This window comes from Microtus pennsylvanicus, chromosome 15 (assembly GCF_037038515.1).
Source record: "Microtus pennsylvanicus isolate mMicPen1 chromosome 15, mMicPen1.hap1, whole genome shotgun sequence".
NCBI lineage: Eukaryota > Metazoa > Chordata > Mammalia > Rodentia > Cricetidae > Microtus > Microtus pennsylvanicus.
In genome coordinates this window covers 36,816,731-36,840,308 of record NC_134593.1, presented here as the reverse complement: position 1 = coordinate 36,840,308, position 23,578 = coordinate 36,816,731, and the positions used below count along the sequence as shown (strand labels likewise).

The 23,578-nt window shown below is 43.3% G+C and overlaps 1 protein-coding gene across 1 annotated transcript; it reads left to right on the top strand.

Moving 5' to 3' along the window:
* The first annotated feature begins 357 nt into the window (after window positions 1–357).
* On the top strand, window positions 358–9,172 carry Fam216b (family with sequence similarity 216 member B). The gene is made up of 4 exons (XM_075949898.1): window positions 358–448; window positions 2,304–2,419; window positions 4,022–4,142; window positions 6,084–9,172. Exons 2-4 carry the CDS (start codon window positions 2,321–2,323, stop codon window positions 6,266–6,268), a joined length of 405 nt encoding a protein of 134 aa, XP_075806013.1. The 5' UTR covers window positions 358–448; window positions 2,304–2,320; the 3' UTR covers window positions 6,269–9,172.
* Window positions 9,173–23,578: the final 14,406 nt, after the last annotated feature.

Genomic DNA, 23,578 nt, shown 5'->3' with positions numbered 1-23,578 from the left:
ATCACAGTCAAATTCCTGCCTTACATGTGTAGGAACCATTCCTTCCCCATTCTGAGCAAGGGGAATGGATGTTTCTGACTCCAAATTTGGGGAATACACACAGAGTGGCCTGTTGCACTAATAAATTTCTTTCCCTTTAATCCTTAGCATCTATCTCCATGAATGCCTTTTTTCAATGCCTGCATATAATGCAGATATGATAGATTTATAGGTTTATCCTTCATCAGATGTGAAACTTAGGACAACAAACAGCAACAAAAGCCTCACCCAGAAACAGAAAGACATGCAACCAAGCTTCCCCAGTCCTTTGTCTCAGCTCGTGGTGTTGCCTGGATATTAGTTTATCAACACACTGGGTTTCTGCTACTGCTCCATGGCTAGAGAACACTGCAAGAAGACTACCTTGGGTATGGATGCTAGCGTTTAAAGCAAGGACCCACAATATAGGGTAAGTTCTTTTTAAGCAAATCCGTCTTTGGGTTTCAGATTTCATTGAACTTGTAGATTGTTTTCCCCATGCATTCTCCAGGCATTTTAATCAAACTTTATCCTGTGTAGGCCACGTGAATGGGTAAGACACATTTCTTCAGCAACAGCCCGAGAAAAAGCAGACGTGAGCTGTTGCCACAAGAAACATCATCTGTCATTTCCTCACGCTATTTGAAGACAGAAGGAATCATTCTAGCTTTGAAGAATATTTATTCTTTGCTCTGCAGACCTGGAAAATGGGAGGAGGGATATTGAAATGATTTGAGTGCAGGAAAGAATGTAGTTTTCAATCAGAGGGAACATGCAAAGAGTGTGTCTTGATTGGTACAGATCCCAGGGTACTCACTAAAGAAAAGCAGTATTAAATAGAGTATTCACAGTTTCACTTATGGGCTTATGCCTTGGGAACAGAACACAAAGAGATGCTGACTGATCCTTCTTTAATACATTTCAGCTATAGAAGATCCCCATGGCTAGATCTCATATCTGAGCCGATCAGAATTCCCACATGCATTGAGATTTTTGTTGTTGGAGACGGGGTCTCTCACTATATTCCTGGAACTCTCTATGGAGACCAGCCTGGCCTGGAACTCACAGAGACTTATCTGCCCTTGGCTCCCAAGTGCTGGGATTAAAAGTGTACACCACCACGCCTTGCTATTGAACTATTTTTAGGAGTGTGTGTGTGTGTGTGTGTGTGTGTGTGTGTGTAGGTGATGCCCCTGTGTGTGTGCGTGCATGAGCATTCACTAGAGGCAGGTAGAAAGAGAAGACACAGGCATGCACTGAGAGCTCTACACCCATGACCTTAGTGAGTCAAATAATTAGTGGAAGAAACTCGGGTCTGCCGGTTCTAAAGCTGTGTGGCCGCTATTCCAGGCTCTCTTCTCTAGCTAGCCAGCGATGAGGTATTGATAACAATCTGCCGTGTCTAGAGGGTCAGTTGTTACACTCGTTTGTTGTGCCTTTTCTTTCTGTCATCTGTAATCTGTGCTGGTGAAGGGCGGAGGAGCGAGCAGAGAGGAAAATGCCCAGGGTTTCTATTGGCCTCTGCAACCCTAACCAACACACTCTTCTCAGACTGTTTGGTTTTCCTTATTGGATAAACCTTAGATTCTAAACCCCACTGCACCGAGAATGGGGATGTCATCCCTGCAGGGAAGTCCTTCGTTCTGACCTTTATCAGGCAGGGGAGAGAAACGTGGTGGAATCGTAGTTTATTGTGTAGCATGGTGGTATAAAACCACAGATCAAAGTGTGCAAGAAATGGACACACTTTGTTTCTGTTAGCAGCTATATTTTAGGGAACATTTAATAAGCTAGGAAGATTCATAATATGTCTGTATTGTGATCACCCCTTTCCAAAATCAAATACAATATTTACTAAATAAATAAATAAATGGAAACTAATCAAATGTTAGCGATATTTTAGGATGGATAATCTTATTTTCTTCTCCAATTTGAATTCCCCCCTCCCCAAACACCCAAAGACATAGACATTTCTTTTAGAACCAGGTAAGATCACAGCACTATTTAAGATTGTGAGGAAGTAACTGTTGTATGCTGGATGTCTCTACAAGATATCACATGGGACACAGAGAAGCAGGAAGACAAGGGCTCTGGATGATCTCCCATCACAGAGCGGAGGATAGGAAAGACGGTAACTAGCAGACTGAAGACATCTACTTAATAGGAAATAGGAGGAAATATTCTTTTGGAAAAATTTTTGCTTATATGTTTACTGTCTTAGGTCCATCCCCAAAGCTGGTTAAACAAAATGAAAACTGATTCTATGTTTTTTTTCTTTTTTGGAGATACAAGACAAAGAAACATGGGGAGAAAGTTGAAAAGGCAGTACAAGCCCCGGAATGTTCCACAGATACCTCGCATTCGAGTCCCTGCCTCTGCCGCTGACAACCCGCTACTGAAGGTGCGACATCCTATTCCAGGAGGGAAGGCTTGTTTTCTCTTTGGAGGGTTGAGGACTTTTTTCTACTGTCTGTGTAGGAGGAGAGTGTTATTTGACCCGCAGTAAGTGCCTGCTGAAGGAGTAAATGAAGGCGCACTGGCACAGCCTAACCCTAAACACCCCAGTGGTGGAGTGGGCTAAGCAGTCTCCCTGCGTGCATGCGTGGCTGTCCCACCACCGTGGGAGCGCACTTCATTGGCAACATCAACATCGTGGCTTCCTGTTCATGCTGTCAGCGTCTTTCCCACCGAGCTAATTATAGCCATTCACATAGGAACTCTTAACAATTTCACTTTTCTTCCATCTCTTCCAAGAAAGATAGGGGACAGTGTAAGAATATCAGAAATGTAGCCTGCTACTGACTTCTCATTTAGGATAGTTAAAGTTCTCAGCACAGGTAAAGAAATAGGCATAGTTTTTCTTGATGAAATAAAAACTGTAACTTTCAAGATTTTTACGTGATGCAAGGGAAATTCCCATTGTACCGGGGAGCTTTGCTGTTAAAGTGGGCTAGCAATTTTCACGTTGCCTTTTCTGTAATCATGTGAAAGAAGGAATTAGTTACTCAGGAATGAAATCCATCCTCTTCTTTAAATTTATAAAGCATATATAATACAGAAAAACTGAGAGGGGGTTGATTCTTGCATTGTGGGGCTCCTGGCCTTGCTATTTTTACTCTGGGCTTTCTTTTAATATCAAATTTAAAGGCCCTAGACTTAAAAAACACTTTGTCTCACAGACTTCAGATTCCAGTCCCCCACAGAATGTCTAACCGGTAAGTTGCCTTAACCTATGTTTACATGTAACAGGGTAAGGGCAAGGTTTCCACATGGTTTTCAGTTGGCTTTGAAATTTCTGTCTCTGGGGTATTTTATATCCAAGATAAACTTATTTAACTTGGTTTTTCTAGAGTGTTGATGCCATTGTCAAATTTTTCCCCTTTACTTTTGAGACAGGGTCTCATGCAGCCCAGTTAAGGATGACTTTGAATGTCTGATCTTTCTGCCTCCCCCCCTCCTCATGTAACCCTGCTGTCCTGGAACTCACTGGTAGACCAGGCTGGTCTTGAACTTGAATTGCTCCTTTGACCCCTGTCTCACAAGTGCTGGCATGTACCACCATGCCTGGTTCCTCTGTTTTCATTGCCCGCCTTTTCCTGCCAATGTTGATCTCTTAGCCTATCGCTCACTTGATATTCTATCCTAATTCCTTACTGGGAACTTTCCACTGAACCTTTCAGCTATCTGGAAGCCTCCACCCGTCAGCCTTTTTTTCCTCAATAAGGATCAATAAAAGTCTCATATCCTGGAAGCTTTTACATCTCCCTCGGCATAAAATTATGATTTAAAGAACCTAGAACCTTTTCTTTCCCTGTTTTCAATACCATCCAAACAAGGAGAAGATGATTTATACAAATGGTGAATGGAAATTTCCTGGTTATTCATGTCCCATAAAAATCTGTGTCACCTTAAGAGAAGCATCTTATTCCCGTGGTCACTAGTTTTTGACGCGTCCCACTTGTAATTACATAGGGGTTTATCAGTCACCTCCTCGTTCTAACAGGACCTAAATCAAGGACAGCGATGCTACTTCTACAGCATCATGAGGATTTATGACTCCAGGCCCCAGTGGAAGGCCCTGCAGAACCGGTACATCCACAGCCTTGGGTACCAGCAGCAGCTGGGTGAGTTTAACTACCTTCCCAGAACCAGGCCTATCATCAGGGTGCGTATTCATCACAGCCAGAAGTCACCCCTCTGGATAAATAATCCAAGAAGGATGGCCTCTGCCAACCTATTTTACCAACATGGTTGGTTAGCCAAGTTCAAAAATGATTATCCCTGACAATAGAGAGGGAAGTTTTATAGGTGAATTAAGAGGGTTTAAAGAAATTAGAGTATGGATTCTTAGAAAATGTTAACAACTCTCTGAGATTTATATGAACTTGATCTAGTAGATCAATACACTGGACTTGGAAAGCTAACACAAGCTCGAATAAGGGCTCCCCTCCTTACTGTTTGCGTAAGATCAAAGACAGTTTACTCCCAACAGTGATAACTACATGTTAGAGCATTTGACATAGCCCATGCACCCTGCCAAGAGCATTATGTACAATATAGTTATAGAACCAGAACCGCACATAAACTGTGTAATTTGATGAAGACCATTCAACCGGCCATGGTCAATGAGGTCTTCAGGCAGTCGGTGATTTCTCCAAAGCCCATGGTTCCATCTGCTCATACTTTGCTCTTTCTCCCTTTCTACCAGATTCACTCAGATTATTACAAAGCACAGATGAAACCATGGTTTCCAAAGGCACGAACACACCATGAGCATCAACCTGTTGGAAGGCTTCATTGCTGTTAATTCCTTTATCTTACAGGACTGTCTCTAGTTGCTCACCTCCTCTACTGCATAGTCCTCCCTATTCAGGTAGAAAACTGAAATCCAGATGAGTTAAATAACCTTACCAGGGTCAAAAAACTAGGAAACAAGGACTTGAGGTTTGTTGACTACTGAAGATTGTCTGGAATACAGTGGAAGCCCCTTCTGGTGGTTTTGTTTTTAGAGCCAAATGCCAAGGAAACCAATAAACTTAAATGCAGAGGCGTTCAGTGGCATTCATAAAATCTGTCATATTATTAAAGTGCAGATTCCTCTGCCTTGCTCTCTGGGCTTCCGATTCAGAAGGCCTTTGAAGAGAATAGAATTCTGAATTATAATGGGATTTTTTTATTTTAAAGCACATAGACTCAGAGAATTTAGTGGGGACAAGGAGGATGGGACTTTGAGAAACTGAAAGACATATCTATCTTTTAAACCAGATATTATCTTTCTCTGGGTTGAAGAAAGCTTTGCTAACTAAGAGAAGTTTCATGAGAAGGCTAAACATCACTCGAGTTTCTTTCTGAATGTCTTGACATGCTAACCGGGGACTTGTGTTACTCAGCTCTTCTCATTCATGTGACAGAAGACCTTACAGAAACCACTCTGGTTAGGGAGAACTTATTTTGGCTCAAGGTTTCTAGAGGTGCCAGTCCATCATGACAGGGAAGGTGTGAAACAGAACCGCTTTTCACATCCTGGTCAGGAAGAAGGGGAGCAAAAGAGTATGAGTTTTCACCCACATCCAAGATGGGTCTCCCCAGTTAATTGTCTCTAGAAAACCCTTCACAGATATGCCCTCAAGGTGTGCCTCAATATTTAGGTTATCTAGGTTGTTCAGGTTGACAGTGGCACTTAACTATCATGTTCATTGAAGAAAAACATTAGAAATAAACACTTCCTGTCCCCAAGGATAGCATAACCAAGGCATGCTAATCACAGAAGTAGAACTTTCGTTCACCTTTGAGAATATTTTTGTTCTATAAAATTGTTGAGTTGAAGAGATGGCTCAGTGGTTAAGAGCACTTGCTGTTCAGTTCCCATCACCTATTGGCTACTAATCACCTGCAAGCCCAGCTCTAGGAGGGCTATCACCCACTTCTGGCCTCTGGGAACAACAGGCACACGTGTGTCAACCTACACACATTCAGCCAAAACACTCATATGCATAAAACAAAGACTCACTAAATGTTTCAAAGAAAAATATTGACCTTGAAATTCCTCTCATTTCTTTACCCAGGCTATATCACTTGGCAGGAGGCTGTGTCTTGGGCTGTTTTACTTAGACACTCAACCATGCAGGCCTTAGCCAAGGCAGCTCCTCCAAGGGCCGTTCTCCGAAACTCTGCAGCCACACAAAGAAAATGCCGGCCCACAAAACCAGAGTCTAGAGCTGGACCGAGGACCTCCAGTGCAGCACGCTGAGCATCAGGACCTGAGACAATCCATAATCTATAAAATAGGCAGCTCATAGGTGTATTCCCAGCATCCTAGTAGGTGCTTGGTGTGTGTTTGTTGTATGACAATGAAGATAAGATTACTAACAGGCTCCAAAGCTACAGAGAAACCCTGTCTCGAAAAACCAACCAAATAAATAAATAAATAAAAAGATTACTAATAGGGCCTCTAGACCTACACATCATCCCTTCTTCACATAAACAGCACAAACAAGAAGAAGATAGGAGATTTGCAAGCTATAGCATACATAATAAGCAAGTTTTACCACACATAGTCTATGAAATAAAGGGACTTCCAAAGCTTTCAAAGTAAAGGCTGCTTTTGAGTTCCAACGTCCCAGTGAAGTCCGCAGGACAGTAGAAGGGGACAAGTGCCCGAACCCCTATCCCTGAGTGACTGCTCCCTGCAAGCTGCCCATTGCACTTCTGAAAATAACCAACCCACACAGCCAATACTGATTCTGGAGATTTCTGGAGTCACAGTGTTAGTGACAAATGCCACGTGCCCCTTCCTACCCTCATCCATACCAGGCAATAATATTCACTCTGGTCCTGCAGTTTCTGGTTCTTGATTTATTCCGCTTTGTGTCCTTTCGAAATTTGTGTTTATCAGTCTGGTGCTGCCAGGTTGAGTCTACACATCTGGCCCTGACATGGGTAAGATAATTCATGCATACACCTGCCCCTGGCAGCAACAAACACCCTCAGCGGAACAGAAAATAGCCCCAAAGAATGGATCACAAGGCTTGTCTTTGAAGATCTTAAGAACTCATACAAGGCCATGCAAATAACGAGGAACAGACAGTCAGATTTCTCTACAAATGGCACCGTGCCATATTTGTTACGTTTAATAGTGACTTTCTTCACCAATTATTCTATTAACTGTGTGTGTGCCAAAAATTAGTGATCCTATACAAGAAATTAAAAACTGTCACTTCCTTGTCTCTATTTTTTTAAACGCCATTCATGTCAGCCAATGGCTATCACCACGTGAGAAATTGTTGAGCTAGAACTTACTTTACAAGGGAGATGGAGCATGCGTCTGAATAGAAGATGGGACAATTCTACCACACCCCCTTTCCAGTCCAAACCTAAAATAACAAAAATCAAAAACCCATCCTTGATAAGGCCTTCTCTCTGCAGCCATTAACATAAAAGATATGAAATCAGTCAAAAGCTTCTAAAGAGCCATATTTTAGGGCGTATAATTCTGTCTGACTTTTCTGGGTGGAGCGAGGGGCATGGCTGTCCTACGTGTGTACCAGGAAGCCTTGGGATAGCAGGGCAACGTTTGACCAGATGGACACTATGCTGCTGTGGCTCATACTGCCCATGGTCAATGTGGAGGGACTAAGGGACCATATGCCTAATCGTGGAGAAGCTTCTTGACCACCCTGATTCTGACTCAAGCATTCTCTGCTGATGACGCTATTAAATTAGGGATTCTTAGATAGCTTCTAAAAATCCCATAGAACTGGGGTGAACTGTGAGGGAATCCTCATAAGAGGTGGAGGATGGTGGCAGCCCTACCTGTCGACATTAACCTTTCTTCTACCACGTTGAGCCTTTTATCTCCGGGAAGTGCTGACATGCGCTTTCAGCACAGACTTTGTGACTTGGCTGGCCTAGGTGCCTGCTGAGTAAGCGTTGGCTCCTTGCACCGAATATCAAGAATAACAAGCACAGAGCATCAGCGCTGTGACCCTGCATTAGATCTCAGCAGCATGTCTCTCTGACAGAGGCTTTTACAATCCTATGCGCAGGTGAATGTCACGGGCTCGTAAGAAGGACAAACGGGTTTAATAGATGTAAATTGGTGCAGGCGCCCTTCTCGCTGGTTCCCCCTTCTGAGAAGATAATGCTCCCCCTTTAGCTAGAGCCCCACACTTGAAGTTTGGAAAGATGTGGTAGGTTAGGGAGCTTGAAAGACAGATGTTCACTGAAAAGGACACTAAGAAAGATAATCAAAGAGGTAGAAAGAACACGCGAAGGTTTTAGTAACCCTACTGCTTCTAGTTGGAGACTCCGCTGCTGTCGCTCACAATGACCACTATTAACACGGGGAGATCAAGGAACCATTTTACCTAAAATTGCTAACATCTGAAAGAGACCCTGACTGTTGAAGGCAATCAATAAATAACACCTGTTGAACAATATTGAAGTTTTCAAAGTCTGCAGTCAGACTGGCCTCTGGCTTTGTGATAATGCTTCAAGGGTCCCAGGAAGCTACACCACTGGGGAGGCCTGGCAGTGGTTGTCAGGGAGAAGTGAGCAGGAGTTCATCCGAGGTGCAGGCAAGAGCCGTGCAGCCAAGAACTTTCAAAAGATAAAAAAGCTGAATAACGCTGGTCTCCTTTTTATAATCGTCACAAGACAGTTGGGGACAGAATGTGCTCCCCACTCTTTTCTTGATATAAATCCTAAACAATTGCTAAGGGAACAGGAGTTCTGTCTTTTAATTATCCTTTGGTCTCTGTTGGAAATAGTTGGGAAGATGCCTTGTGTTGTGGTCCCGACATTGTTTGATTGTACTGAATGGGACCCGTGGCGGGAGTTTCTTCCTCAGTGTGCAGATGTGGGGAGGTGGGACAGAACCACTGCAGTGTGGAGCCTCACAGATTTATGGGGAATTGTGGGAGGCATCACTCTCAGGGGAACTGATGTGGCTGTTATGAGACCCCAGGTAGTTCTTATAAAAGACCATCACAAAACCCAGCAGTCATAAGATAGCAATTCTGACACTTCCTTTTGCTTCTTGGTGAGTGACCATTTTGTAAATATTCAAGTGTTCTTAGACAATTGTATATTCTTTAATGGATGACTGTGGAAATAAAACTTTATGCCCAATAAACCATACTCACTAATTGTTTTGAAATGAAAGTGTTGATCCCTGAATATGCTCAAATTCTCAATGGCTTCCCTATTTGACATTCTCTCTCTCTCTCTCTCTCTCTCTCTCTCTCTCTCTCTCTCTCTCTCTCCCTCCCTCCCTCCCTCCCTCCCTCCCTCCCTCCCTCCCTGTTTGTCATGTTTCTCTTTCCCCACTCCACGATGCCAGCTACTATGAGGTGGTGTAGCTAGGGGACCCTAGAGCCAGAATGAACACCACACTTTTAGAATTGCAGTCTCCAAAATGTGTTCTTTAAAAATAATACTTTTTAAAATGATGTTCCTAGTCTCTGATACTTCATTACAGAAAGAAAGAAACCCAGCCCAATAGAGCCTGCTGCAATATACGCAGAATCAAGAGATATGTCTCTAACCACTGTACTGCATATCCTTTTTTAGCTTTCATTTTATTTATTCTTTGTCTCTTGCATATCATGTCTCCACATCATCTTTCCCAATCTCAACCATTTCCCTCCCCGCAAAAATTGAAACAAAATTTAAGAGCAGAAAGGTGAGGAGGAAGAAAGGGAGGATCTCATCACGGAAGCTATGGTGTGACACAGTGAGTCACGCAGTAAACCCCTTTAGCCATAGATTTTGCACGCAGGTATTACATGCAGGCATTCATCCCAAAGATCATTGGTCTGGACCAAGGCCCCTGGTCTCTGCAGCTCAATTGACGCTGGGCCCTCATGGGGACTCTTCCTGGACATCCCGTTGTTGCTCTGTGTCATGGAGATCTTGCAGCTCTGGGTTTGCTGCACCAACTCCCACCCCCACCCAGATCACCTCCAAGGGATCACAGATGGGGTGGACGTTGGAGCGGGCTAACATAACCCTGGTCTAGGCCTGGGTAGTTGCAGGGTTGGTCAGCCCTGTTCTCACCACCAGGGTGCGCTCTCCAGCACGGTCCTGGCTACTTCACCCCTTGTAGCAATAAGCAAGAGGTGGGGCCATTTCTCCTGCTTTCGTTTCTTCAGCATCAGCAGTGGCATCAGCAGCGGAATGCAATCAGAAGCAGACTCTGCAGGAAGCTGTCTCACCGTTGTCCCACTGCTGGCCACATCTACCCAGAGCACTCTTAAGCTAATTTCTGGTCACTCAGTCTAGCTAGAGAATTAGCTATCTTTGAAGGCACCCGTTCTAAAGTGCAGGCCCACACGGCCCTCTTGAAGTTTGTTTTCAAACTCCCAACACACTGTGGAGGAGAAGCAACAGCAAGCAAATGGAAGACATTTAATAATTCGTGCCTTGTTCCTGTGTAATGTATACAGTTAGAATAGTATTTATCAGAATATTAATCCGTATAGCAGACTTAGTGATGATGCTTTAATATGCAAATTCTTGTGTCCCTCCTAGGCTCAATTAATCAGAGTATAAGAGATAACATCCCTGGTATTTAATACCTAAGGAGAGTGAAGTAGAACAGCGTTTTACATTTAAGGTGTGACTCAAATAATAATGTGCTTAAACCCAGAAGAGATAAATTTTTCCCTGATAAATCTGATTTTTAAAATGAGGGGTAGAAGCTTTATGATGGAAGAGATGTTGAGGGACAGGTGAGGAAAATATATCTCCCTGATAACCAGCAATATCCCATATGAATAAACTGCCTATTATTATGATTCAAAAGCCAAGGCATGCTATAGCACAGCACTGAATCCAGTAAGATGCTTTTGTTTCCCTGGAGCTGGCATTACTAACTACACAACACAGTTCCTCTAGAGTGAACCCTCGTCCTGTTTTCAGAATTCATCCCTATGTGTGATAAAGGCCAGAGGAAAAGGTCCAAGGATTCTGCATCCTTTCAAGTGAAATGAGTTCCTAATTGCATCCGTGCTTATAGAAGAAACCATATAGAAAAAAAAACTTACAGAAGAAACCATTTTATCAGCCTCATTGACTCTGCTTTTCTCCCTAAATCAATTCACCGCCTGAAGTGTAATCAATCCCTGCTTTGGAAATCAATGTCTGTCTACCTCTAGAGGATGCTTGTGTGTTTTTCTCCACATTAAAGCTATCATAGTGTGCCAATCATACCATGGACTTAGTCAGGCCAGAAACGGGAACCTCTGCGGCTACTGAAGACCACAGTTCAGAGAGGTCCAGAGAATTACTAAACTCTCTACACAGGGCTGCACACTGGGATATGGCAGCATGATCTGGACCAACGAACTTCCTGCCTTGTGAAACTTACATTTGAGAGCACCTAAGAACAGCCTAGAATCTATAAAAGTTCTAGAGAAAGGAATGACTTCCTTTAATTTTTAAGATTATCTCTGTCTGTCTGTCTTTCTGTGTGTGTGTGTGTGTGTGTGTGTGTGTGTGTGTGTGAGAGAGAGAGAGAGAGAGAGAGAGAGAGAGAGAGAAAGAGTGTGTGTGTGTGTGAGAGAGAGTGTGTGTGTTGTGTGTGTGTGTGTGTGTGTGAGAGAGAGAGAGAGAGAGAGTGTGTGTGTGTATGTAAGTGTGCCTATGCTTTGAGTTATCGTCCTCAGGCTTGGTAGAAAATGCTTATACCCAGTGAACCATCTCACCAGACCAAATTTCTTCTTTAAAAGGTTGAGACCAGGAAGACAATTGAAATACTTCAACTGGCACCGTTAACTGTTCAGGGTGTTCAGCAGGTGGATGGCTAAGAAGAAAGTGCTATATACACCCATCACAGCTTTATTCCAGCATAAAGAAAAATGAAGCTTGAAGACAAATGGATAGAAATGGAAACTATTAAGTGAGATAACAATCCTGCCTTCTAATTTTGCCTTATGTGTATTTATATGGGAGGGGTATGTAGAGGCCAGGAGACCATGCAAATGACAAGGGGTGGTGGTATGGGAAGGCCTTCTGTCTATGTGTTGCTTTTATTGGTTAATGAATAAAGAAACTGCGTTGGATCTACAGCAGGGCAGAACAGAGCTAGGCGTGAAAAACTAAACTAAATGCTGGGAGAAAGAAGGCAGAGTCCAGAGAAACCGTGGAGCCTCCAGAGGGGAAAGATGCGAGCTGCCAGCTGGAACCTTTCCAACAAGCCACAGCCACGTGGCAATACACAAAATAATAAAAAAATGGATTAATTCTAGATGTAAGATCTAGCTAGCAATGCTTAAGTGATTGGCCAAACAGGGATTTAAATAATATAGTTTCTGTGTGGTTATTTTGAGATACTGGGCAGCCGGGAACAAACAAGTGGCCTCCTACTGGGGGGGGGGGGCATTAAGGCAACAGTTTGTGAGGGTAACAGAATATATATTACATGAAATGGAAGGGGAGAATAATAAAGGTGGATGGGTATAACAGAGGAGGCAGGGTGGAGAACATTCCACTAAAACTTAGCATGTAACAAAACACCATAAGGAAAGCTGCTGCTTTGTATGCTAATTAAAAAATAAAATAGAAATCAGTGACGTTTCAGAAGTCTAACTCTATAAAATATACCCTCATTAATAATGTTTTAAAATCAATCAGCTGTGATATGTATAACATTATGCTTATGTAAGAAAGCAAAGGTCAGAGGTAAAGTCCCATAAATCAGAGGGTCTGTTGGAAGCTCATCTGTGATTAGATAGTGGTGGGTAGGGGGCTGGCAAAGAGGTAAAAGGAAGAGAGTAAGCCAGAGGGGGCAGAGATGAGAGAACAAAGCCAGGGGGCACGTGGCACAGTGTGGAACTTTAGAGGGTCCAGAAGAGGTTACTAGGAAGAAGGAGCTACAGTCTCACAGAGGTCAAAACCAGTGTGGGGACAGGGGAGGCAATACCTGCTGTAGGAGGAAGATGAAGAGCCAGACTAGGGTTTCAGAGCTGCCAATCAGGAGCCTGCTGTTGGGCTTGGGAACGTTGCTTGGTTCAGGAAGAAGGGCAGCTGGACTCTAGGGCTGTGTCTTAGTCAGGGTTCTGTTGCTGTGAAGAGACACCATGACCACAGCAACTCTTAGAGAGGAAAACATTTCATTGAGGTTTGCTTACTGTTTCAGAGGCTTAGTCCATTGTCAGCTATAGAGCTATGCCTGCTCTGGCGCCACGTGCTACTAGGTATGGTGTGCAGGTCGGGCAAGGGGCTAGAGATTGAAACACCACAGAGAGAGAGAGAGAGAGAGAGAGAGAGAGAGAGAGAGAGAGAGAGAGAGGGAGGGAGGGAGGGAGGGAGGGAGGGAGGGAGGAGGGGGGGGAGGGAGGGAGGGAGGGAGGGAGGGAGAGAGAGAGAGAGAGAGAGAGAGAGAGAGAGAGAGAGAGAGAGAGAGAGAGAGAGAGAGACTGGGCCTGACTTTTGAAACCTGAAAGCCCAACCCAGTGACACACTGACACACTTTCTCCAACAAGGCCACCTCTTCTAATGCCTCCCAGGTAGGGCCACTTCCTGACAACTAAGCATTCAAATGTTAGAGCCTGTGAGGGCCACTCCCCTCAAACCACGGCAGGGTGATAGGATAGAAATGTAGGCACAGACAGCACAGTGGATGTCAAAGTGCTCAGTCACCAGATATTCCTTTTGCCTTCTTGGAACTCCCATTTAATCCCACTTTCTACATCCATTGTACAGAGCATTTCACTTCCACACAGTGGAAGACACACTGAAGAGGGATGGAGTCTCACGATGGAGTCCTATCCGGGAGAGCATATTGTTACTGCAATGGATTTCATTGCTCTCTTAGCACACTATGAAAGAGGACCTTTGAATAATGGCCGCTGCAGACTCGCAGAGCCAATCCTTTGAGGGGAGAATCTGGAACCACGGAATGGTTTTCAGGGAAGAAACTGAGATGTGTAAAGGCGAAATTCCAGATTCTATAGCATGCAGAAAATGGAATGATTCATTTTAGAGATGGGGTATAATGGTACTGCTATAAATACAGAGCCTTTTAAGACAGACCACTCCATGTGCAACAGTTAGGAATACATTAAAGAGAGGAAATTAAAGTCAGATCAAAACCTCTTAACACAACATCAGCTGTTTCAATCAGAAAACAGAGGGAGCCTTTCCCCCAACCTCTTCTTTGTAGCTAATGGTTTGGAGCCCATGCTAATTTCAGTAAATGCAGGGAGTGATTACAGTCAGCACTTAGCATACGAGAAAATGATTTAAGACATAGAATATATATATATATATGTATATATGTATATATATATATATTAAAGAAAATTTAGTCCCTGTAGAATCTATCACCCAACATAGATCAGGGGGTTGAAAATGACAGAAAAGGCTGGTACCAAATACTTGGAAACATGGGGATTTTAGGTGGTGAAAAAGATAAATCAATTAAAGCGGGAGCCCTGCTGTTTATTGTGATAAATCATATTATTAGAACCCTGCTTAACAAGAGATTCAATTGAAAACATGAAGGAGGCATAAATAAATCAGGATCTTAATTGACTGCCTTGGCTTCTGGATGCAAGAAGACAAGGCCACACCTCACAGCTGTGCCTGCAAAGCTGAAAGCAAGGGTTCCGCCAGCAAGAGTCCCTGGATGGGATGCTGAAGAGCACACCCCCAGCGTGTTTCCGGGGAGGAAGGATATGGGCAAGCTGAGCCTGGTTTAGAATGAGTTCTGATGGTTCTCACCAACTGCAAAAGGAGGGAGCTGCATAAACTCATCAAGCCAGCTTCCCATATATTCTTCTAGTTCATCTATCAGACGTCTAATGGTGCCGGCAAGCAAGCCACTCTTGTGATTGGCAATGAAGACTTTATAGGGAAAGAGAGGCTGCTGGATAGCTTATTCTTCCTGAGTTCTTTCTTTGCTTGGAGAGCCCTGGCTGCCAGATGCAGAGGCTGCTTTTTGAGGTTCTTTTTCTCAAGGCCTTCATCTCTGCAGTGGAAAAATAAAACAGAGTCCCAGGAAGCTGCTGGGGAGACACGTATAAACCCTTGTGCCCTGACACGGGTTTTGACAGTCGTATGGATATGGGAGATTTTGATCAGAAGTAAGCATCGTGCTGTGTTTGCAAACCCAATTCTGGGAGTATTCCTTCTGTAGGGTTTTTCGGTGCTTGCTCTTAGTTTGAGGCATTGGTCTGACCATGGGAGCACATACAGGGAATCGGGTTATCTAGGCCAAATTCCAGGTCTGATATTAAACGTTAAACAGGACAGCATATAAGAGAAATCATCTCTGTGCCTCGGTTTCTCATCTGACAACAGAGACTAGCTTAGCTTCAGCTTCACAAAGCATCAGAAGGATTAGCACTCAATGCCTGGCGCTGTGTACTTTCATGAAGGTTATCTAGTTAAACTTCTTTTGATAGTGCAAAAATTGCAGCGGTCTACAAGAGCTAGTTCCAGGACAGGCTCCAAAGCCACAGAGAAACCCTGTCTCGAAAAAGCAAAAAATAAAAATAAAAATAAAATAAAATAAAAATTGCAGCATCAGATCAGCTAATATTCACTATTTTTAGTGTTTGCCAATTTCAAGGCACAGTCATAAGTATCATGTATGATCAAAAGATAAGTTTGGTATGTAATATATTCTATTTCCCTTTCCATGTAAGAATCGTCCCTTCCCCATGGTCCCTTACCAGCTATGTGACATCTGTGGTTATTTGGATTGAAGCACACATACACACTACTAAGGAGGTCAAGATCCTGGGATTAGACAGGTCATGGGTCTAAAGAAGAGCCAAATACCATGATTCTGCTAAAGGAGCATAGCAATAAAATGGCCCCTCATGATGGACTGCTCTACCCAGAGATCAGTGCTTCACTAGACTCCCATCAGAGAGGCTTCCTCTTGCAGAAGATGACAACTAACACAGAGACCTGCAGCTGGATAGTGAGCAGGGAGTGAAAGACTTTGGAGCACATTCAACCCTAAACGGGATGTATTTATTAAACCACTTGCCCCTTGAGGCTCAGGGGTCTACATGAAAGAAGTAGAAAAATTATAAGAGCCAGAAGTGGTGCATGAGTGCAAATAAATAGCACCATCCAGACCTAACAGGACCCATACATGTATTGTATAAAAAGTCATTAATTAAAGATGATAAGTTTGGTCAAATGGGCTTGTAAAATACTATTCCAGAAAAAATGTTTGTCAAGGCTGTTGGCATCTTTCAAGCCTCATTATATTTAATTAAAGTTCATTATCAAAGAAGAGCAATGAGGGTGATTGAAAAATGCAATGGGGAAAACTTCAGATTAGGAATTTGATGGCGGAAGATACAAAATAATCCCACCCTAGTTCAGAATTATGTATAATAAATTGTTATTTATTTAGGGGAGACTTGCAGATCACTATCCTAGATCACAATCCTCTGCACAAACAGGAAACAGGAACAGAGTCTAGCAGCCAGAAGTGAGAACCGGAACCAAGAGAGCAAGCACAGGCTTCACAGCTTCATTTATAGTATAAGAGACCATGCCCAAGTGGGCTGGTATCTTAAAGGCTGTTGGCTGAAGGAGGAGAAGGCGATCCCATAGCAGGAATTACTCAAATTTACCAATTACTCAGATTAGGAATTGCTCAGATTTACGACTAATAAAATGGATACGGAATTGGGTCTTGTATAACAATAACATATTGAAATGTCATGAAAGTGACAACCATGGCACAGCACACAATAGCAGAGATAAATGATAAAGATATAAGGTTGAATCAGATACATATATGTGTGTGTATATATATTCATTCCACCTATAGAAAATTCAAAACGCCAACATTTATGGGTGCCCAATGACTGTCATAGAAGTGAAGACTGTGACTACTGTGGCACAGAGTGGCTGCTGTTGGAAAGGATGTGTACACGAATGCGGGATTGTTCTGCAAATCTGCCCATCACATCTTGGTATACAGAGCGGATATTTTAATTAATATCAAGAATTTGTAAAGCTGTGTGTGTTATATTGCTTTCATTTTTGTCAAAAAGGCTTTATACTCATGCTAGATGTGAATTTAGAGGGTTCTGACCAATGAAAAAAGACAATTTTGTGAGTGAAGGTTTTTCAGAACTCTTCATGGCCACGTGTCCCACCCTGCAGCCATTGTCTGCACACGTCCTTCTAAGCCTCAATCCCCTTTAACATCTCAATTCGCTACATCTCTCAGTCATCAAAGGTTGATGGATGATTATGAACAAATGCAGGCCCCTGCACTAAGGATATTTTCACAGAGCCTGTACGGCATTAATTTTGTTGAGGAGTAGGGACTGAAACCAAGATGGTGAAACACTTGAGGGATGCTCTTTGTGAGGAGAGAGGTATCCTGACTGACAGCCTGCCCCTCTTCTATTTCTGACTGTACAAGTACCCAACTAAGCTTGTAGCAGAGATGGGTAAAAGTCCTAGATAATCATAGACCAGAGAAAGTCCATTCCCAAGTCCCAGATAATGGCTCAAAAAAAAAAAAAAAACTGTTCCATTAATCTAGTTGCAGGATTTACAACATGAAGGCTTTTTGTTGCCTGCACCTAATGATGTGGAAAACACCTGCCTTCTTCAAGTTGACCTCTTTAAGAAATCACTTAAGTGTATAGATACAAGAAAAGAAAGCTAAACAAAGTTCATAAAATAAGAGAAGAAAACTATCGTTTTTTTTTATGGACTCTACCTGGTCCAATCTCTCTCCTCCATGGCAACCATCACGAACGATCAACCTAAGGAGTTTAAGATGAATCAGGAACTTCCAGGCTCACATAAACTTGCAGTTACACAAACTTACACCCTGACACTCTGAAGAGCCAAAGACATAGCGGTCCAATGAAGTTAATTTTTTTTATAATGAGGTTATTAGAAAAGTTGCCTGCCACCTGTCACCGGAAACTCTCAAATCCCAGGACCAAGCCCCACCAGATTTTTCCTAAATCACAGATGGCTTATGTTATAAAGACTGTGATCCAGGCAATTGCCATACTCCATGCATTAGTTAAAAAAAAACTTATGTGTGAAAAGAGAAGTCTGCTGTTAGCATAGACAAGCTTCAGCTTGACTTTGCACCTCATATCCATCTCTCAATGTTTCCATGGACTGCTGCATTGGTCCATTTTGATTTTTAATTGGCAGTTCTCAGAACACAAGAAAGTAACTACCCAGCCTCTGAATCCAAGCACCTTAGCTAATTAGATCTTTACCTCTACCTCAGAACTTCCCAAACAACTGGTATACTACACATCCAGTGTCTTAGCAGAGCTGCCAAAATTTGCCACAGTTCATGAAAAGCGTATCAATTTCCCCAAACTTAGTCTTAATTTATCCCCTTCTCTGTTTTGATCAGTGTTATTAGGTTACAGAGGTCAAACTTCAGGGCTCACCCCTGATTCTGCCTTCCCTCTACAATGTTCTTTCCTGTTGTCAACAGTTCATATCATGTTAATCTCCCAAGAATCTCTTGACTCCTTTTGACATTATCCCTGCCAAGCTTTTGTCACTCATTCCAGACCCAACACATCCTGACAAACACAGTATTCCTGACTCCCACGATCCTGTCTAGCCATGCTCACTCCCCATCAATGCTGCTGCTGTTATATTTAGCATTCATATTTGATAATGTCACTACTTGGCTCAAAAATTCTAATCAATGGGTTCTTCCTGTCTATAAGAAAAACATAATTCTTCAGATGACTTAAAAATAACCTTTCGTAACTGAACATCAAAACCCTCATCTCTCTTCTTCTTGCATATTTGTGGCCTCTTAAACATGCCAAACTCTCTTATTTCCCAATTTATGCACACATTGGCTCCTTTGCCTGTTGGTCAGTTAGGGATTATTCCAGCATGAATCTTGCCTCATGTCCTTCTTGGTATCTAAGAAAATGTACACATTTTCTCCATTGTGTCTAAGGGAGAAATCACAGCAGTGTTTTGAAATTACTTTCTAACAGATCTACTTAGATACCAACCTCCCTTACTTCAAGTTCTGTGTATCCCAGGTCCTGGAATAGAATGAACTCAGTTAAGTAAATCCCTGAGGAATGGTAGATGGAAGGATGTCATTTGATGGGCCAGATGTCAGCTGCAGAGAACTGCATTTTTTTTAATTTTTATATTTATTTTTTATTGAGAAAAGGAAGAAAAAAAACAAGTTTCCACCTCCTCCCAGCCTCCCATTTCCCTCCCCCTCCTCCCACCCTTCTACCCCTCCTCCCACTCCTCTCCCCCTCCCTCTCCAGTCCAAAGAGCAGTCAGGGTTCCCTGCCCTGTGGTAAGTCCTAGGTCCTCCCCCCTCTGTCCGTATCTAGGAAGGTGAACATCCAAACTGGCTAGGCTCCCACAAAGCCAGCACATTGCGTAGGATCAAAACCCCGTGCCATTGTCCTTGGCTTCTCATCAGCCCTCTTTGTTCGCCATGTTCAGAGAGTCCAGTTTTAACCCATGGTTTTTTAGTCACAGTCCAGCTGGCCTTGGTGAGCTCCCAGTAGATGACGAATATCTTGCATATCATCATAGAACCTTCATCTGGTGATGGATGGAGATAGAGACAGAGACCCACACTGGAGCACTGGACTGAGCTCCCAAGGTCCCAATGAGGAGCAGAAGGAGGGAGAACATGAGCAAAGAAGTCGGGACCACGAGGGGTGCACCCACCCACTGAGACAGTGGAGAGAATTGCATTTTTTAAGGCAATACACTGAAAGCAGAACCCACTAAAGTGGGGACCTATTGGCAAAATCTAGCTCTTAGCCTGTTTTCCTAAGTAGATTGTTTTTATTGGAAAGCAATCATATCTATTAGCTTACATGTTGTTTAGGTCGCCTTGGTAGATTTGACAGAAATCATACAACTTACAAAGCCTAAAATGTCAACTATCCATCCTGCATAGAAAAAGTTTTCTGAGGCCTGGACTGGCTATAAAGCCATGGGCCAGTGTCACATACTTCAGAGTGCCATACGATACCACAATACTCATAAAAGTTACCTTCTATGTCTTTTCTTTTTTTCATCTGTTGCTCCCCTCAAAAACCAACACACCCCACTTCTGCCACCTAAACGTAGGTCAGTCTTTAAACTCAATATAGTCTATACAGAGATTTGAGCTATTGAGATTTGGGTAATGACCAAGCACAGTTGTTCTCTTTAACTGACAAACTCCCTGGCCAGCTTCTCTTGCTGCTAGGTGCTGCCATCTGATGATGTCCACAGATGTGAACAGTTCCTCCTCGTACAAGAAGCCTCTGTCTCTTGCTTCCCCATCTCTTCCTCATTGGGTGGAACTATGGAAGGTTCGGGCCAACTTTGACTGCACAGACTATGCCAATGCCAGTGGGAAACAGAAAGAGAAGCAGGCAGCTTCATTAACCTTCAGCCCAGCGTTCTGCTCATTTCATAGGATTTTGGACAGCATTAACGCAAAAAACCAGTAACTACCTGTTTTGCTCCTGCCCTCTCTGTGTCTCACTTTTCCTTTAGTGTTCCAGTTTCTACCCCCAGAACCAGACTCCAGCTGATTTTAACTTAGCAAATGGCCCAGAGGCTTCATAGTTTCATTTCCAACAGTGTTCTACTAACTCCCTAAAGCCCCATTCTTTCTCACAGTCTTTATCTGTTTTCTATCTCTGGCCTTCCCTGTCTTATACAGAAAAGAAATGTTAATGAAGGCTTTAGCCTTTCTAATGCTGCCATTGTTCTCACTTTTAAAATGATTTCCCTATTTTTGCAAGAAGACACTGGACAGATGAGGGCAAATACGTCACAGAAGATATGAGAGGAGAGGCAGCGTTGCAATACGAGACTTCGGGTTACAAACACAGCTATTCATTTTGGCAGTTCCAGAGGGGACGGTAGGAACTGGGAATCTGGAACGAGGGGCTGGTGAAATGGCTCAGCGGTTAAGAGCATTTGCTCCTGCAGAGGCTCTGGAGTGGATCCCCAACAACCACATGGTAGCTTACAGCTGTTAGTCTTTCGAGCTCCAGGAGATTCAGCTCTTCTGGTGTCCATAGGTACCACACACACATGGGGCACAGACATACAAACACACCAAATACTAATACACACAAGATTGAAAATGCTTTAAATTCTAAAAACAAATCTGGAATGTGACGAATGGAATGGGCAACGTTTGATTACTACCTTTAAAGGCCCCTGAGCATTGGTTGAGTGGGGAAATTATCAGAAAGCGGAAAATAGATTGAATTGGATAGTTTGGGCTAAGATCAGGTCAGTTAGGAACAGAAGAAACCCTGGTCTCCTGGCATGTAGCGGTAAGAGAAATTTGGAAGGATTAGTTGCCAGGTAAAGAAGGGAAGAAACTCATGGCAGATGGAATACATGTGCTCCAGAATGGTCTCCCTTTCTAGCAAGAATATTTTCCCACTGATCTGATCTTTTACATTCCTTGGTATTGTAGAGGATGCACAGAATTTAAAGAAGGGAATGCAATAGGTGAATGTATTTCCAGGGTGCAGCACAGTAAAATATATGCAAATGAAATCACAAGTATGCAAATGACAGAACCTGGATGAAATGCCACTTCTTAAATAAAATGGTTAACACCCTTTCCAAAGGGCATGTCAGGAGCTTGCAGAAGAATCTCATCCCCTGCTCACACTAACAGCTTCAGACCTGGGCCACATCAACGGACAGTTTAACTCCAGCCACTTTTGCTTTCTCTGCAGTCTCCATTAAGGTTTTGAATGGCTTCCAGCCTCTGAGGTTATTAAATAAATCTAATGAAGCAAAAGCCTCTCTCCATCCAACTAGCAGGATGCAAAGTATCCCTCATCTTTGGTTCCTGTATAAACTTCCTTCGAGCTCCTCTGCAGCGCACCGCGCCCTCGTGTCTGCGCTCTGTGCGCTGGCACCCAGTTCGGGAGTTTCGGGCAAGGGGCTGGAGATTGAAATACACAAATACACAGACAGAGAGACAGTGACACGGGTCATCCTTGAGTTCCCCAAGAATGCCCCCTTTATTGTGTTCAGGGGCAGATTATATAGAGATAGCCACGCCCCAGCCAAACCCACCAGAAACCACTCTCCTGCCATCAGGAACTCCTGAAGGTCTTGTGCTCAGAGCAGCTGTAGGCACTCAGATCAGGGGAAAACAAGTTGTTTACAAAAAATTCAGGATCTGGGGTCTCACTGCTCCCAACACTCCTCTGTGCAACTGAGGATGAGATCTTCACAACTGAGACCGTTCAGTTTTCAGTGTCAGCTTAGATTTCAGTTCCTCCCACTTGTGAACAAAAACACTGTGGGTTCAGCGCAGAGGGTACAGCCAGTACATTGGAAGACTTAGCTCTGTGTCCCACCCATGTGCAGTTCAAATATCTTCACAATCCGGGTACCAAATATATAAAAGGCCAAATAGTATAAACAATCTCAGACTTCTCTCAACATTTAGCAACATGCAAAGGTCTCCGTGTGTTGTGAATTGTAAGCTAAACTTCACAGTCCTTTCAAGTGTCTCTATCAAGCACACCCAGTGATTCACACTTTGACACCAAGCTGTTTTCTACAATGCTCACACTCAAAAATACACAATCAAGCTACCAAAATAATCACACACACACACACACACACACACATCATATTTTTAAGTAAGGTGATGTCTTGTGTTAGATTGCATGCATGGCTATTCTTGATCACATGCAGTCACATATATATTAAGGCATGTGTGTCACAGGCTGGACATGCCTTGGTGAGCATTTGAAGACCCAACTCACTCTTTTCCTCCCTCCCATGAATTCCCACCCCCCACTCGGCTGGCTCATCCCTTCCACTTGCAACCCTCTTCCTCTCTCTTCCTGTCTGTTCCAGAACCTGCCCGTTATTTCTATTCTCCTTTCCAGCTGGAGCCAGGAAGGAGTCTCCCGATCGCTCCGCACCGACTATTCGTAATCTATTTTTAACCTTCTCCCGAATCTTCATTTCAATATCTATAAATTGTGGCTGCCACCTGTTTACGCTGCCGGATTGTTCTAAGACAGACATATCGCATGCATATAAAAAGCATTTTCAAATGTGTTCAATCATCTCAAGGGGCAAGTCATCACTATCTTTAGACCTGGAATTTTCTTCAACTCTTAAGAGCCTTTCCCTCCAAGGAAGGAAAGCATCTCTGACTTCTCCCCCTGCCCACCCAACACACACACACACACACCCCTGTTGGTGGAAGAAGTACTTTACACACACCTGTCAGTAGGAGTGCTTCTTACTGGGCTATGCATTTTTCAGGTAGTGCTTCTTCCTTTTCTTCTTCTCAGAGCTCAGATTTTAGGAAGTGCAGTCCAGACATGTTAATCCGCTTTTCCACCCATGTGTGTCCTGACACTTGACTCTCCATAAAACCAAGGCACTCTTTGGGGAAGATAATGGCTAGCAAGCTAACCTAACATTGTGTCAACCCCTGATGGCTAGCCTAGACCACAGTGTGGAAACCACAGCCCTAGAATCCAATCCTTGGTCTCCTTCCTTCGCAGACCTCTGGAGTTTGGGGCTAGGATTTGCACTGGATGTGCTGCATGTAAAC